Source organism: Leptonychotes weddellii, unplaced genomic scaffold (assembly GCF_054177405.1).
Source record: "Leptonychotes weddellii isolate Sample4059 unplaced genomic scaffold, ASM5417740v2 HiC_scaffold_1299, whole genome shotgun sequence".
NCBI classification, from domain to species: domain Eukaryota; kingdom Metazoa; phylum Chordata; class Mammalia; order Carnivora; family Phocidae; genus Leptonychotes; species Leptonychotes weddellii.
In genome coordinates this window covers 1-14,446 of record NW_027709185.1, presented here as the reverse complement: position 1 = coordinate 14,446, position 14,446 = coordinate 1, and the positions used below count along the sequence as shown (strand labels likewise).

Here is a 14,446-nt window from a genome sequence, read left to right as displayed (position 1 = left end):
AAATCTTGCCATTTGCAACGATGTGGATGGAACTATAGGGTATTATGCTAAGCGAAATAACTGAATCAGAGAAAGACAAATATCATATGCTTTCACTGATACGAGGAATTTGAGAAACAAGGCAGAGGATCATAGGGGAAGGGAGGGAAAAATGAAACAAGACTAAACCAGGGAGGGTGACAAACCATAAGAGACTCTTAATCTCAGGAAACAAACAGGGTTGCTGGAGTGGAGGGGGGTGGGAGGGATGGGGTGGCTGGGTGATGGACATTGGGGAGGGTATGTGCTCTCTTGAGTGCTGTGAATTGTGTAAGACTGATGAATCACAGACCTGTGCCCCTGAAATAAATAATACATTATATGTTTTTTAGTATATTGCTGCCGAAGCGAGCACATTAATACATTATATGTTAATAAAAAAATAAATTAAAGAAACACACTTAAAAGGAGTGCATCTCATTGTATATAAGTTATATCTCAACAAAGTTGATTTAACACTTAAAGATATAAATAAATATAATGCCCCAGCAGGGATCTTTTTTAAAAGGTTGAAAATATTTTAAAATAAAAATTCCTGGATGGTGAGTCAGGGGGCCTGAGTTCAGTCACTGTCAGTAACTTGAAGGTTTACTCTCTTCCAGGTATCTTGGACTTGGAGAAGTGCCCTGCATACATTTTCAAAGCACTTTGTACTTCTCGACATCAGTTAATAATTTCACACACACACACACACGTGTGAATTTCACACGTGTGTGTGTGTCTGCTATCCTGACTAAACCCCGACTTCTCCAGGGCCAGGCACTGCATCCGGCTGTCACTGTGGTGTCCTAGCACCTGTCATGGTATCCACTCTCCAGTAGACACTTGATTTATTACCTGTTGAATGAGTGCATGAATGAAATAATCACTAAAGGGAAGGCACTTGGCCTCTAGGTCAAAGACATTTTGTTCATATCCTTCCAGAGGGATTTTTAGTGAAGGGTAGAGAAGAAAGCCTGGTAGGGAAAGCCAGCCAATCCTTTCCATAGTCCCCCACCCCATGTTTCTATGCATCCCCTCCCTACCCTCAAGGCTGGGGGGGGGGGCCTAGGTGAAGAAGCTCTTGGACTTGGGGGCCACGTCCTAGATTCCAGGGAGCACTTCTCAGTTTTCTCATCTGTTCAGTGGGGATCAGGGTAATAGTTACCCCGGGCTGTGGGAGGTACGTGGGAAAACACAGCATAGGGGTTAAAGTGTTTCAGGTTAAAGTGATCATCACCTTCCTAATAAACTCCCTCATGGACCTGAGCACCACCCTCTCTCCCACTATCACAGTCCTTGCACTTCTGGGGGTCAGTTTACTCCACTCCAGAGGTTCTCAAAGTGTGGTCCCTAAGAGCTTGTTGGAAATGCAAATTCTCAGGCTGTACCCTAGACCCTTCTGGATCAGATACTCTGGGCGTGGGGCCCAGCCATCTGCCTTACACCAAGCCCTCCAGAAGATGCTGATGCAAGCCCAAATTTGAGTCCTTACTCCTCTGCTCTGATATAAGCTCTCCTAAGGAGGGACACTGGGCCTGCGTTGTTCACTTCTCTATCCCCCTGGCCTGGCACAGTAGGCGTGCAACAAGAAATCTGCTGAATGCATCATACCTATGTTAATAGCAGCTAGCCACTGATTGAGGACCTTCTATGTGTCAGGCTAATCGTCTAAACGTTTTGGGAGAATTACCTCAGTTAAGCAGCCATCCCTGGGTTCATTTTACAGAGAGTGAAACTGGGGCGCAGGGAGGCCAAGCTCTGTGTTGTGGGGTCACCCAGAGGGAGATCCGCTAAGAAATCCCACGTTTGGCAGCTTGGCTCCTTGGGGCTCTCCAGGGGTCGCAGCGGCGCGCGCCTCTGCCGCGCGGCTCGTGCGCCCCGCCCCGCCCCGGGGTCCGCGCGTGTCCGCGAGGCCGCCCCGCCCCCGGGGCCCGCGCGTGTCCGCAGCTCCGCGAGGGCGCCCCGCCCCGCCCCGGGGCCGGCTGGGGGAGGAGCTCGGCGGCGGCGGCGGCGGCGGCGGCGGCGGCTGTGGCGAAAGTGCGGCTGCGGAAGCGCGGCGAGGCGGGCGGCGGCGAGGGAGGAAGCTGGGGGGCGGCGGGCCTTGCGGAGCCGGGCGGACGCCATGGGCCGGCTGCACTGCACGCAGGACCCCGTGCCCGAGGCCGTGGGCGGCGACATGCAGCAGCTGAACCAGCTGGGCGCGCAGGTGGGCCGGGTGGCCGGGGCGCGGGCCAGCGTGGGTCCCGAGGGCTGAGGGAGGGGAGGGGTGTGGGCCGAGGGCCGCCTGGGGGTGAGGAGAGTGGGAGGGACTAGGCAGAGGGGCTTCTGGTGTGCGGTGTGGCGCTAGGGAGATTCAGGGACGGGCTAAGGGGAATCGGGGATCTGAGGCGAGTTTGGGGGGCCGAGGGATCTCAAGAGGCCTACGGCGCAAGCTGAGGGGTCCCGGGGAGGGGGGTGTGGGGACACAGAGGTGGGCGGGAGTCCTGGGAACGAGGAGAATTTGTGGGGGTCTTAGAGGAACTGGGGGAAGTCTCCATAAGGCTGAAGGGGGTTTGGGGAACTGAGGTAATAGTGGGAGTTTGGCGAGCTGTGGAATTTGGTGGGCCAGGGAGGAACTGAGATGTTCGGTAGGGAGACCAGTGGGGGAAACTGCGGGGGGTCTTGGCGTCCAGCGGGGGCCGGGGGAAGGGGGAGCCTGGAGTGGGGGGCAGGTAATCCGCGGTCACATACGGGTTTGGGTAATGGCCAGGCCAGGGTGGGGACTGGAGGGGCCTGAGACCAGGGCCACACCCCTAACCCCCAATTAAGGGGAATATCTGGTAGTCCTCAAAGAAAAAAACCATATACTCTTCACTGTGGCGGACCCCCGCCCCCCTTGGTAGTAGAGGAGCTGGCAAAGCTGTTTTTTGCTTGTTCAGGCTGCAAATGCCAGCCAGCCAACTTCCTGCCCCTGTGCTGGTTGGGCTGCCCTTTTCAAAGCACCAAGGCAGCCAAAATAAATAGGCTAAAATGACACCTCTCATCACCATTGTAAAGGTGCAGCTATTTCCCCCACTGGGTTGTAACTTCTCAGGAGGTGGGGTTCCTCTCCTTCATCTCAGCATCCCCCACAACTTTCTGTTTTCTCATAAAGTAACACGAATTATAATGCCAGACATACTCTGAAACCCCTTTGTCCAACAGAAATAAATAAATTGCAAGCCACAAGTCTAACTTTACATTTTCTAGCAGTCACATATAAAAATTAAAAAGAGAGGCGCTTGGCTGCAACTCTTGATTTCAGGGTTGTGAGTTCAAGCCCCACATTGGGTGTAGAGATTACTTGAAAATAACATCATTAAAAAGTAAATAAATAGGGCGCCTGGGTGACTCATTCAGTTAAGCATCTGCCTGTGGCTCAGGTCATGATCTTGGGGTCCTGGGATTGAGTCCTGTGTTGGGCTCCCTGGCAGGGGAGTCTGCTTCTCCCTTTTCCTCTCCCCCTGCTTGTGTTCCCCCTCTTGTCTGTCTCTCTGTCAAATAAATAAATAAATAAATCTTTAAATAAATAAAAAGTAAATAAATAAAGGGGTGCCTGGTTGGCTCAGTTGGTTGAGCGTCTACCTTTGACTCAGGTCATGATCTTAGGGTCCTGGGATTGAGCCCTCTTTTGTCAGGCTCCTTGCTCAAGAGGGAGTCTGCTTCTCCCTTTGCCTCTCCCTCCCTCCTCCACACCACTCGTGCTCTCTCTAATAAATAAAAATCTTTTCTCTCTAATAAAAAAGGTAAATAAAAATGAAACAAAATATGTTTTCTTTAATCCACTATACTATCATTTCAACGTGTAATCCATATGAAAATATCAGTGAGATATTTTACTTTTTGATACTAATTTTTCAGGTTCTGCTGTGCACTTTACATTTATAGTACATCTCAATTAGACTAGCCTTTTTCAAGTGTTTAATAGCCACATGTGGCTAGTGGCCACTGTTTATCATACAGCAATTCTAAGTCCTCTTACGTATATTATTAAGCCTTTAAGTCCTTAGAACCACCCTAGGAGGTAGGTACTATTATTATCCCCATTTTACAGATTAAGGAAACTGAATCACAGAGCAGTTAAACAAAAATAGCTGTCATTTATTGAGCATGTACCATGTGGCAGGCATTGTTCTCCAGTGCTTTATGTGTAGCACCCCTAAAAAGGTAGGTGCTGTTATTATTCCCATTTTATAGATAAGAAAAATGGTTCCGGGAAAGAAATTGACCTGTTTAAGGTCAGGCAGCCAGGAAGTGGTGGGGCCGGGAATTCAGGACCAGATGCTTGACTTTAGATTTTGGGGAATGAAACAGAACAGAGCTTTGTAGGTGATCTCCCCAACTAGGTAGCTTAGTTTTCACTTGTTTATATGGCAGGATTTTCTGGAAGATTTCCATTTGGAGAATAAAAAACATTCTGCTGCTAAAAAACTTTTTTCAGGCTACAGGATGATAGGATCCCTAAGGTTACCTCCAACTTGGTATTTATGGAAAAAACATAAACCACATTCTTTAAAATCAGAGCTTGCCCTCATATTCTAACTTTAAAACATACTCTGGGGGCGCCTGGGTGGCTCAGTAGGTTGGGCGTCTGACTCTTGATCTCAGCTCAGGTCTTCATCTCAGGATCACGAGTTAGGCCTGATTTGGGCTCCACATTGCATGTGGAGCCTATTTAAAAACAAAACAAACAAAAAACCTACTCTGGATCTTTACCTGTTTGTTTTTTGTTTGTTTGTTTTTAGTAGTCTCTACACCCAGTATGTGGGGGCTCAGACTCAAAATCCTTATATCGGGAGTTGCATCCTCTTTAGACTGAGCCAGTCAGGTGCCCCTTTACCTTTGTTTTTTAACACAGAAAGCTTTTTCCTGATGAGCAATTTACCAGAATCCTTGCCCTGCCTTTTGTTGAATGATCAGATTTTTCCAAGTACCCACTCTGTTAGCTGAATTTATTTTGAAGTCTGAGGCCTAGGCATCAATGAGAAAAAGAATCAGTGTATCAGTGTGGGCATCAACATTTATTGCTCAGTGCTTGCTTCGGCAGCACATATACTAAAATCAACATTTATTGCTCACTCAGTGGGTATTTTTCTGAATGCCTACTGTACACCAAATAGCCACTAAACCCAGTGGGGTTTGCAAAGGCATGATGGACACAGCCTCTTATGCCGGGGAAGTTGTGATCTGCTAGGGCAGGTCAGAAAACAGAGATCCAGCACAGTACTAAGTGCACCTAGATGTGTTCTCTGATGCCTGTGGCCAGTCCTAGGTAACGTGCATCTTTGAGAATAGGATTAAAAAAATAATTTTTAGAAAGTTTATGAGAGAGGAAATTCAGAAAAATAGAAAGAAGAAAACAAATGGTCTACAATCTCACCTAGCTGTAAATGAAAGCAACACATACAGTTAGAAAATTCAAATAGTATTCAAAGGTCTAAATTTTTTTTTAAGATTTTATTTATTTAGGGGCGCCTGGGTGGCTCAGTCGTTGGGCGTCTGCCTTTGGCTCGGGTCATGATCCCGGGGTTCTGGGATCGGGCCCCGCATCGGGCTCCCTGCTCCACCAGGGGCCTACTTCTCCCCCTCCCACTCTCGCTGCCTGTGTTCCCTCTCGCTGTGTCTCTCTCTGTCAAATAAATAAAAATCTTTAAAAAAAAAAAAGATTATTTATTTATTTTTTATTTGCGAGAGAGAGAGAGAATGAGAGACAGAGAGCATGAGAGGGGAAGGGTCAGAGGGAGAAGCAGATCCCCCGCTGAGCAGGGAGCCCGATGCGGGACTCGATCCCGGGACTCCAGGATCATGACCTGAGCCGAAGGCAGTCGCTTAACCAACTGAGCCACCCAGACGCCCAAAAAAAAAAGGTTTTATTTATTTATTTGAGATAGAGCACAAGCCTGGGGATGGAGGAAGAGGGACAAGCAGGTTCCCCACTGAGCAAGGAGCATGAAGTGGGGCTGGATCCCAGGACCCTGGGATCATGACCCGAGCCAAAGGCAGATGTTTAACCAACTGAGCCACCCAGGCGCCCCCAAAGGTATAAAATTAAAATATCTATTTCTCTTGTCTGCAGAAACTGTCATTTTAATAGTGTCTTGTGTGTCTTTGTAGAAAAAAAGTCTGCATCTGCCTGTATATATATGGGTATCCGTCAAAATCTTTTTTTACACAAAAGGGATTGCATGATATTCCTTGAAATGGCTCTACCATAATTTATTTAACCTGCTGTATATTAATAGACACTTAAGTTGCTTTCAGTTTTTTGTTTTTATGAACAATGCTGTCAGTGGATTGCTTTGTGTAAATGTGTCTGGGTTTACTTTTTGGAACATATCTAAAGGATATACTTCCTGCAGTGGAATTACTAGGTCAAGAGATACAAGCATTTAAAAATTAGATACAACTATCAAATTGCCACCTGGAAAGGTTGTCCCAGTTTTATCCTCTCATCAATAGTGCAAGCATATCTGTTTCCTGGTACTTTCACCAGCACTGGTGTTATCAAACTTTTATTTTTGAAGATCTGATAAGTTAAAAAGTGGTACTTCCTTATTTTACTGATTTGCATTTCTCATCTGGAATGATCTTGACTGTCTTTCCATACATTTACTGGTGAGAATAGTTAAGATTTGATTTCATGGATGGTGATGAGCAGATGAACATTCCAGAAGGAGACAGCTATGCAGATATAAAGGCAAAGAATGGGGAAGGTGTTTAGGGAAGATTTATTCAACAAATACTTAACTGTGCACTTGCAATAACTACGACTCTGACCATCCAAAGGCATACAAGGAACCTTCTCTGCTAAGACAAGTCTGTGTTTCTTATCAAGATTTAAAATTCTAAGTGCCCTCAGGCAAGGTTCCAGGAGGGAGCCTCAGAAGTTAAGAATCTGGGTAGGTCACTTTCTTGTTGGGAGGGTCATGGTGTCTTGGCAGCAGGACATTGAAGGATAAAGGAGGCTTTGGAAAAGAGGAGATAGGGATGGGGCTCAGTGTGTCCTGCAGACCAGATTAGGTTGAGGCCTCACAGGGAGGTTGAGCCTGAATGCTAGGCTCAGGCCTGGAAATGGAAAAGCCACTGGCAGGCTTCTCAGCTGCTCTATTTCTTAAAAGGCCCAGGGTGACATAGGAAATACAGTTAGCCAAAGATTTGACAGTCCACAGATTGCAGGGGGAAATAAGGAAAACTCATAGTCTGAGGACACAGTCTGAAACTAGTCACTGACTTTTCTCGTTTTTACTATATAGAATCAGTAGTTATGCAAGGCTAATACCACTATCATTATGACTGCAGAAAGACAACCCCTGGATCAGGCTTGGTTAAAATGTTTCCAGGGAATATCCATGAAGTTTTTAGAAAGTAGAAACCTCTGTGCAGGTGGGAGTATAAATCCATGCAACTTCTTTGCAAGACAGTTCGGCAACATTTTCTCAGAATTTAAAATGCATATATCATTTGACCTAAGATACATTTTAAAAAAGTATTTTATAGACACATATGTCACAAAGAAATATGTGGGAGGATATTCATTGCAGTATTATTTAGAATAACAACAAAGCAGGCACACACCCCCTAAGTATATACAGTTGAATGCTGTGCAGTTGTTAAAAGAATTGGGTAGAGGGGTGCCTGGCTGGCTTGGTTGGAGGAGTGTGCTACTCTTGATCTCGGGTTGTCAGTTCAAACCCCAAGTTGGGTGTAGAGATTACTTAAAGAAAATCTTTTTTAAAAACGGTAGAGGGATGCCTGAGTGGCTCAGTCAGTTAAGCGCCTGCTTTGGGCTCGGGTCATGATCCCGGGGTCCTGGGACTGAGCCCGGGGTCAAGCTCGCTGCTCAGCAGGGAGCCTGCTTCTCCCTCTGCCTGCCTCTCCCCTTGCTTGTGCTCTCTCTCTCTCACAAATAAATAAAATCTTTAAAAAAAAAAAAAAAGACTGGTAGAATTATATCTACTGACAAGATGAATCTCTAAGATATAATTGGATGAAAAAAAGCAAGGTGCAGGGTGTAGGTTCACTATCATCTCCTTTGTATTTTTTTTTTTTTAAGATTTTATTTATTCATTTGACAGAGAGACACAGCTAGAGAGGGAACACAAGCAGGGGGAGTGGGAGAGGGAGAAGCAGGCTTCCCGCAGAGCAGGGAGCCCAGATGCAGGGCTCGATTCCAGGACCCTGGGATCAGGACCTGAGCAGAAGGCAGATGCTTAAGAACTGAACCACCCAGGTGCCCCATCATCTCCTTTGTATTTATTTATTTATTTATTTTTAAAGATTTTTATTTATTTATTCATTTGAGACACAGAGATACGGAGAGAGAGAGAGAGAAAGCATGAGCAGGGAGAGAGGCAGAGGGAGAGGGAGAAGCAGGCTCCTCGCTGAGCCAGGAGCCTGATGTGGGGCTCGATCCCAGGACCCTGGGATCATGACCTGAGCCGAAGGCAGACGCTTAACCATTTGAGCCACCCAGGCGCCCCATCTCCTTTGTATTTAAAAGAAATTAAATTCAAATGCAATTCTGGGAAGGCCACAAAGGTGTTAGCAGTAACCACCTGTGGGCAGTGGGACTGAAATGCGGGGGGGGGCAGGGAGAGTCATTTAATTTTATTACTAAAAAAAAAATGAAAACAAACTTTTAAAAATAATAAAATCTTAAAAAAATAAAGAATAAGAGGAGCACTTGGGTGGCTCAGTTATTAAGCATCTGCCTTCTGCTGGATTCCTGACCCCAGGTCGGGCTCCCTGCTGGGTGGGGAACCTGCTTCTCCCTCTCCCACTCCCCTGCTTCTCGCTCTCCCACTCCCCTGCTTGTATTCCCTCTCTCGCTGTCTCTCTGTCAAATAAATAAATAAAATCTTTAAAAAAAAAAAAAAAGAATAAGAGATTGTTCTAGGACAGTAGATAATAAAGTGTAAACTCTACTGTTTTGTCATATACATAATGTTTATTGTGGGGAAGAAACCCAGAAAATATGGATAGACAGAAGAAAATAAAAATCACCCAAAATCCCACTACACAGAAATAACTGCTTTGAAAGACAAGGTAGAGAAAAAAAAAATGTATATATGTTAACATTTGTGGGGTGTGGAAGAAGAAGAAATCATTATTTGGATTGGCTTATGTTTGAATAATAAATATGTGGAAATATAAACAAGAAAAAAGCAACTACTATTAATCTTCCAGTGATCTCCCTCTCAGGTCGTGTGTGTGTGTGTGTGTGTGTGTGTGTGTGTACATACTTGGACCCTTGAGATATGTATATGCATGTGTGTGCATACACTCACAATCGCAATATGTATCTCCCAAGTGTTCCAATAAAATATACGAGTTTTTCAGACAATATAGTAGTACTGATATATTGACACTGGGTAGTGGGTGTTGTGAATATTTGAACTTTAAGATGATCAAACAGGTATCAACACCTGTGTGTTCTCTCAAGCGTCTATAGTTGGATGGGACGGGGGAACACTGACCCACGAGTAGAATGTTACTGAATTTCTGTGTTATTCTCTTCACAGCAGTTCTCGGCCTTGACAGAAGTGCTCTTCCACTTCCTAACTGAGCCAAAAGAGGTAAAGTACCTCGTGATAAGGAGAGTTCCTGAGTGTGGGTCTACAGCCCTGAGATGCTAAGCAAGTGAAGGCCTGGTTTGTTCCCTTTCTGCAGGTGGAAAGGTTTCTGGCTCAGCTCTCTGAGTTTGCCACCACCAATCAGATCAGTCTTGGCCCTCTGAGAAGCATCGTGAAAAGCCTCCTTCTGGTTCCAAATGGTGAGTAGCCTCTCTTAGCAGCTGAGGCCGGAGATGTTACTTGAATTCTTTCAGTCCACAGAGTCGGCAAGCTGCTCTGGGCACTGAGCCAGCGCATTCGGTAGAGAACCAGGCGTGGGCAGGACTCGAAGTCTAGGGAGGGAAGCCAGGTACACAGACAACTGCAGGAAAATGTAATAGAGTACAGCTCAAAGTGCAATCTGCATCCCAGCTTCTATCCCCAAACTGCTGTCTGGTCCTCTGCACAGTAAGTACAGAAATTGAGAATAAGCATTTAGAAGCTTTTATAGCAATTCGGTAAAAATTTTTGAAACCACTGGTTTTTTTTTTAAATGGGGCTTGTATTTTTTTTTTTAAGATTTTATTTTTAAGTAATCTCTACACCCAGTATGGGGCTCAAACTCAACCCCAAAATCAGGAGTTGCACGTTCTACTGACTGAGCCAGCCAGGCACCCCAGGGGCTTGTATTTTTTTTTTATTTAATGTGGTAAAATATACATAATGTAAAATTTACCATTATAACTATTTGGGGCTTATATTTTGTAACGTTTTTTTTAAATTTTCATTGTACTTTACAAAAATATTAGTCCATGATGGATTGAAAATAAAAAAGTTCTTTCACTGCAGATGGTTTCAGAAGTAATATGCCTAAGCAATCAGGAAAAGTTTCTAGCCAGGAGGGAGGTGATCACAAAGGTTTAGCTGTAGGGATATCCATCATACCACTGTTTTGATGATACAGAAAAATTAGAAACAAATTGCCCAGCAGTTAGAGATTAGTATAATGCACTGTGGTCTGTTTTTACAGGGGAATATTGTGGTGGTCAAAAATTCATGGTCTTGAGTTAGGTAGATGTGGGTCTGTCAGTTGCTGAGTAGTGTCACTTTGTCCAGGTACCCAATCTCTCCCAAGCCTTAGCAACAACCCTTCTCCTAACATTGTTCCGCCAGTCTGAGCTTTTTCTTGGTATGTGAAGGGGGCTTGTTTTGAAGATTGAGATAATGTAAATGATACGCATAATGTAGTACCTCAGTAAGAGGTTGCTCTTATTTTTCAAATTCTGTAATAATTTAAAAAGATGCTGATGAGGAAAATGTAATGATATGGAAAATCGTTCACAATATTACTATTTAATAAAAATGATAGTTTATTATACCACAGTCCTATTTTTGTAAAGAAAAAAAATGTTAACTGTGGCTATATCTGGGTGGAAGGACTACAGGCTGTCTTGTTTATTTTTGACTGTATATTGTCTAAAGAGATGCTAGATTTGGCAATTTAATCACAAGTTAATTTTATGTGAAGAGAGAGGCGACGTTTGAGGCCAGTCTCAAAGAATGAATCAATGTTGACCAGGCTGAGAGGAGGTAAAACAGCATCCCTGGTCTGCACATTTTACAAATTGGCGGTAGACTGATCTTCCCAAGCTCTCAGCCCAGTGGTGCGCTGAAAGTTGGGAGCCTTATTTGTTTGTTCCTGTTGGGTGCCTTCCCATATCTTAGTGCAGGTCCTTTCCTTTGCCTGTGCTTTGCTCCTGAGGTTCTGGGGGCTTAAATCAGAACATCCTGAGGTTTCCAGCTGTGAAATTTTCTCATCCTCTGTATGATTCTTGCATTTGTTGCCCTTGTGGTGGGTTAAAGGCATGTGAACCAAAGGCTGGATGACAATGTGCAGTCTTTTGTGACACGGGAATAAATTTTCATTGCAAACCTACAACAGTGCAGAGTCAGAAGTGAAAAATCCCTATCTGCTGTCCTGCTACTTGTCTCCAGACACCATCACATTTGGTGTATATCCTTTTATATTTTCACGTCCACTGGCAGACACGCACATAGACATTCATGTAGTTTTGTTTTTCATGACTGGTAGTAAACCATAAAAGTGCTCTTGCATGGGGCTCCTGGGTGGCTCAGTCATTAAGCGTCTGTCTGCCTTCGGCTCGGGTCATGATCCCAGGGTCCTGGAATTGAGCCCCGCATCGGGCTCCCTGCTCGGCGGGAAGCCTGCTTCTCCCTCTCCCACTCCCCCTGCTTGTGTTCCCTCTCTCGCTGTGTCTCTCTCTGTCAAATAAATAAAGTCTTTAAAAAAAAAAAAAAAGTGCTCTTGCAGCTTGTATTTTTTCCTGTGTGGTACGTCATGGAGATTTCTCCATGTCGACTTCATTCTTCTGAGGGCTGTGATGTACCATGTGCTGGGTGTCTCTTCAGCTGGTCGGGGGTTTCCTGTTGCTGCACATCTTTGTAACCTTTCACTCTTAGTGCCTCAGCGAATGGCCTCAGGACATTGTACACTCTCCCGTGTGAGTGTTTCTGTGGGGTAGGGGCCCGGGGTGCAGTGCCAGAGTTGTCGTTCTCATTCTGGCCTATACCTGTGGGGATGGGTTTGTCTCTGGGTAGAGACCTGTCTACCTGACAGCTGTTGTAGACACTGATTTTTCAGGAGACTTCGGTCTTCTGGTGTCCCTGCCTCCCTTCTTTCCAGTCTTCATTAGCTCTGCTCCCCACCCCCTCAATCCTGTCAGACTGCCTTCAGTCCTCCCCAACCCGGGAACTCCCGCCGCTGTGCTGCCTTCAGAAAGCCTTCCTAAACCACTTCAATCCGCAGTGCCCTCCCTTCCTCTCAGCTCCCGAGAGATGGTTTTTATCTATAGTTATCATTTTGGACCATAATCGTTTACAGTTTTCTATTGCTCGGGCTGTTTTACATGTGTCTATTTTGTGGCTTTGACAGAGAGCTTGTTCTTTGAAGTCCGGGGAGGATCTTGTACTTCTTTCCTGAGCCAAGGTTACAAGTAAAGTGATGACATAAAGCAGATGCTTAGTACATGCTGCATGAGTTGAACTGGACTTGGGAGATCCTGTGACCCTCCCAGGGGATGTTGGGTGTATATTTTTTAGGCAAGATTGATTGTCATTGTTTATAGCAGATCATTTTCTATAGGTGCAGAGAACCCTGAGGAACTCATAGCATACCATTCAAGAGGTGGGCTTGACAGGCTCACATGGATTTGAGTGTTAGTCACATCACCTATATAGCTATTCAGCCTTGGTCAAATCAGCCTCCGTTTCTTATCTGAAAAACAGTAATAAGAGCAGTATGGTTGTGCATTAGGAATGAATGAGTTAATATATGCAAAGTACTTAATACAGTGTTGGCTAAACTTTAGCTTTATGTATTGATAGTTCAGTTAATTTCAGTCCTATGCCTTCTCCTGATTATGAGGACTAAGCGTCTGAGGGCGTAGCTTATAAGTCACTTCTCTTCCTCAGCCCAGAACAAGTTCTTAGTCCTTCCTGCCTCTTTGTGAGCAGTAACATCTCCACCTCTACTCTTCCATGCCTGGTTCCAACCTCGCCTGGAGGACATTCCTGCAGCACAGCTGGGGATCATGTTGCTCCTCACAACTGTTGACTTCGCGTGGTGAGGTCCGTAATCCTCAGCGTGGCATTCAAGGCTTTTTCCTAATGTCATCTGAAATGTAAGGGCCTCCAGGTCCTCACCCTCTTCCTTGTCCCTCATCCTGGGCCTGCCTTGCAGTAAGGCCTCCTCATAGAAGTACAGCTTGTCAGAGCTGGGGGAGCCGCCACCCTCCAGATCAGTTGTCCCCAAATTGGTGTTTTCTTCCAGAAAAGGCTTGTGTGGTCAGCCAGAAGCAGGAAATATGAACCCTCCCACTCCCTCAGCCTTGGAATCTTGGAGAGACATACATATTAACATATCTCAGGCTCTGAAAAGGCCCACAATAAAGAAACCTGCTTATCCAGTATCTGAGAAACAGTTAACCATGAAACCCATCTTCTTCCCCTCCTACTCTTTCTTCTTGCAGGGAGCGGGTCAGGTAAAAGCTTTTTGTAAGTGCTGATCTAGTCTAATCTTTGTCTCACAGATAAAGAGACAGAGCCTTAGAGAAGGGAAGTGACTTGCTTAGGATCTTACAGAGGAAAAGCTGGGGCCAGTATCTCCCATGGTTGGCATAAAGCCCAGTGGCTTTTGTTTTTGTTTTGTAATGTTTTTCTTTTACTACTTAGTATGTAATTCTTAAAAACACCTGACTTCAGGGGCGCCTGGGTGGCTCAGTTAGTTAAGCAACTGCCTTCGGCTCAGGTCATGATCCTGGAGTCCCTGGATCGAGTCCTGCATCGGGCTTCCTGCTAGGCAGGGAGTCTGCTTCTCCCTCTGACCCTCCCCCCTCTCATGTGCTCTCTCTCATTCTCTCTCAAATAAATAAATAAAATCTTTAAAAAAAAAAAAAAAACAAAAACACCTGACTTCAGTAGTTATCAGCCCATAGCCAGATTGTTCCATCTACACCCCTCCCACTTCTCACTGCTGTCCAAACTGGATTATTTTAAAGCATACCTCAGAGGTCATATCATTTCATTTCTGAATACCTAGTCATTATCTCTAAAAGATAAAGGCCCTTTTCCCCCTTATCAAACCACAATGCCATTATCGTATCTGAAATTAAAATATGCAGTCAGTGTTCAGATGTCCCCATTGTCTCGTGCATTTTGTTTGTTTGTAGTTGGTTCCTCTCATCAGGATCCAGGGAGGGTCCCCACATGGCATTTGGTTGCTGGATGGCCCTTGTGTGTTTACTTGTCACCATGGCTACTTAACAGCTTTGATATCT

The 14,446-nt window shown here is 45.2% G+C and overlaps 1 protein-coding gene across 2 annotated transcripts; it reads left to right on the top strand.

The window, feature by feature from the left end:
• The first annotated feature begins 2,065 nt into the window (after positions 1–2,065).
• LOC145715833 (COMM domain-containing protein 7-like) lies at positions 2,066–13,856 on the top strand. 2 transcript variants are annotated; one of them, XM_081809729.1, is made up of 4 exons: positions 2,066–2,227; positions 9,564–9,614; positions 9,709–9,811; positions 13,083–13,856. In XM_081809729.1, exons 1-4 carry the CDS (start codon positions 2,144–2,146, stop codon positions 13,118–13,120), a joined length of 276 nt encoding a protein of 91 aa, XP_081665855.1. In that variant the 5' UTR covers positions 2,066–2,143; the 3' UTR covers positions 13,121–13,856. The 2 variants fall into 2 exon arrangements, with proteins under 2 accessions (XP_081665855.1, XP_081665854.1); XM_081809728.1 differs by having other exon boundaries at positions 2,067–2,227; positions 9,561–9,614; positions 13,083–13,845.
• The last annotated feature ends 590 nt before the right edge of the window (positions 13,857–14,446 follow it).

Coding starts and splice junctions, on each gene's coding strand:
- LOC145715833 (XM_081809728.1), top strand. CDS start 2,144: ATGGGCCGGCTGCACTGCACGCAGGACCCCGTGCCCGAGGCCGTGGGC. Junction 2,228..9,560: donor TGAACCAGCTGGGCGCGCAG/GTGGGCCGGGTG, acceptor TTCTCTTCACAG/CAGTTCTCGGCCTTGACAGA. Junction 9,812..13,082: donor CCTCCTTCTGGTTCCAAATG/GTGAGTAGCCTC, acceptor TCTCTTCCTCAG/CCCAGAACAAGTTCTTAGTC.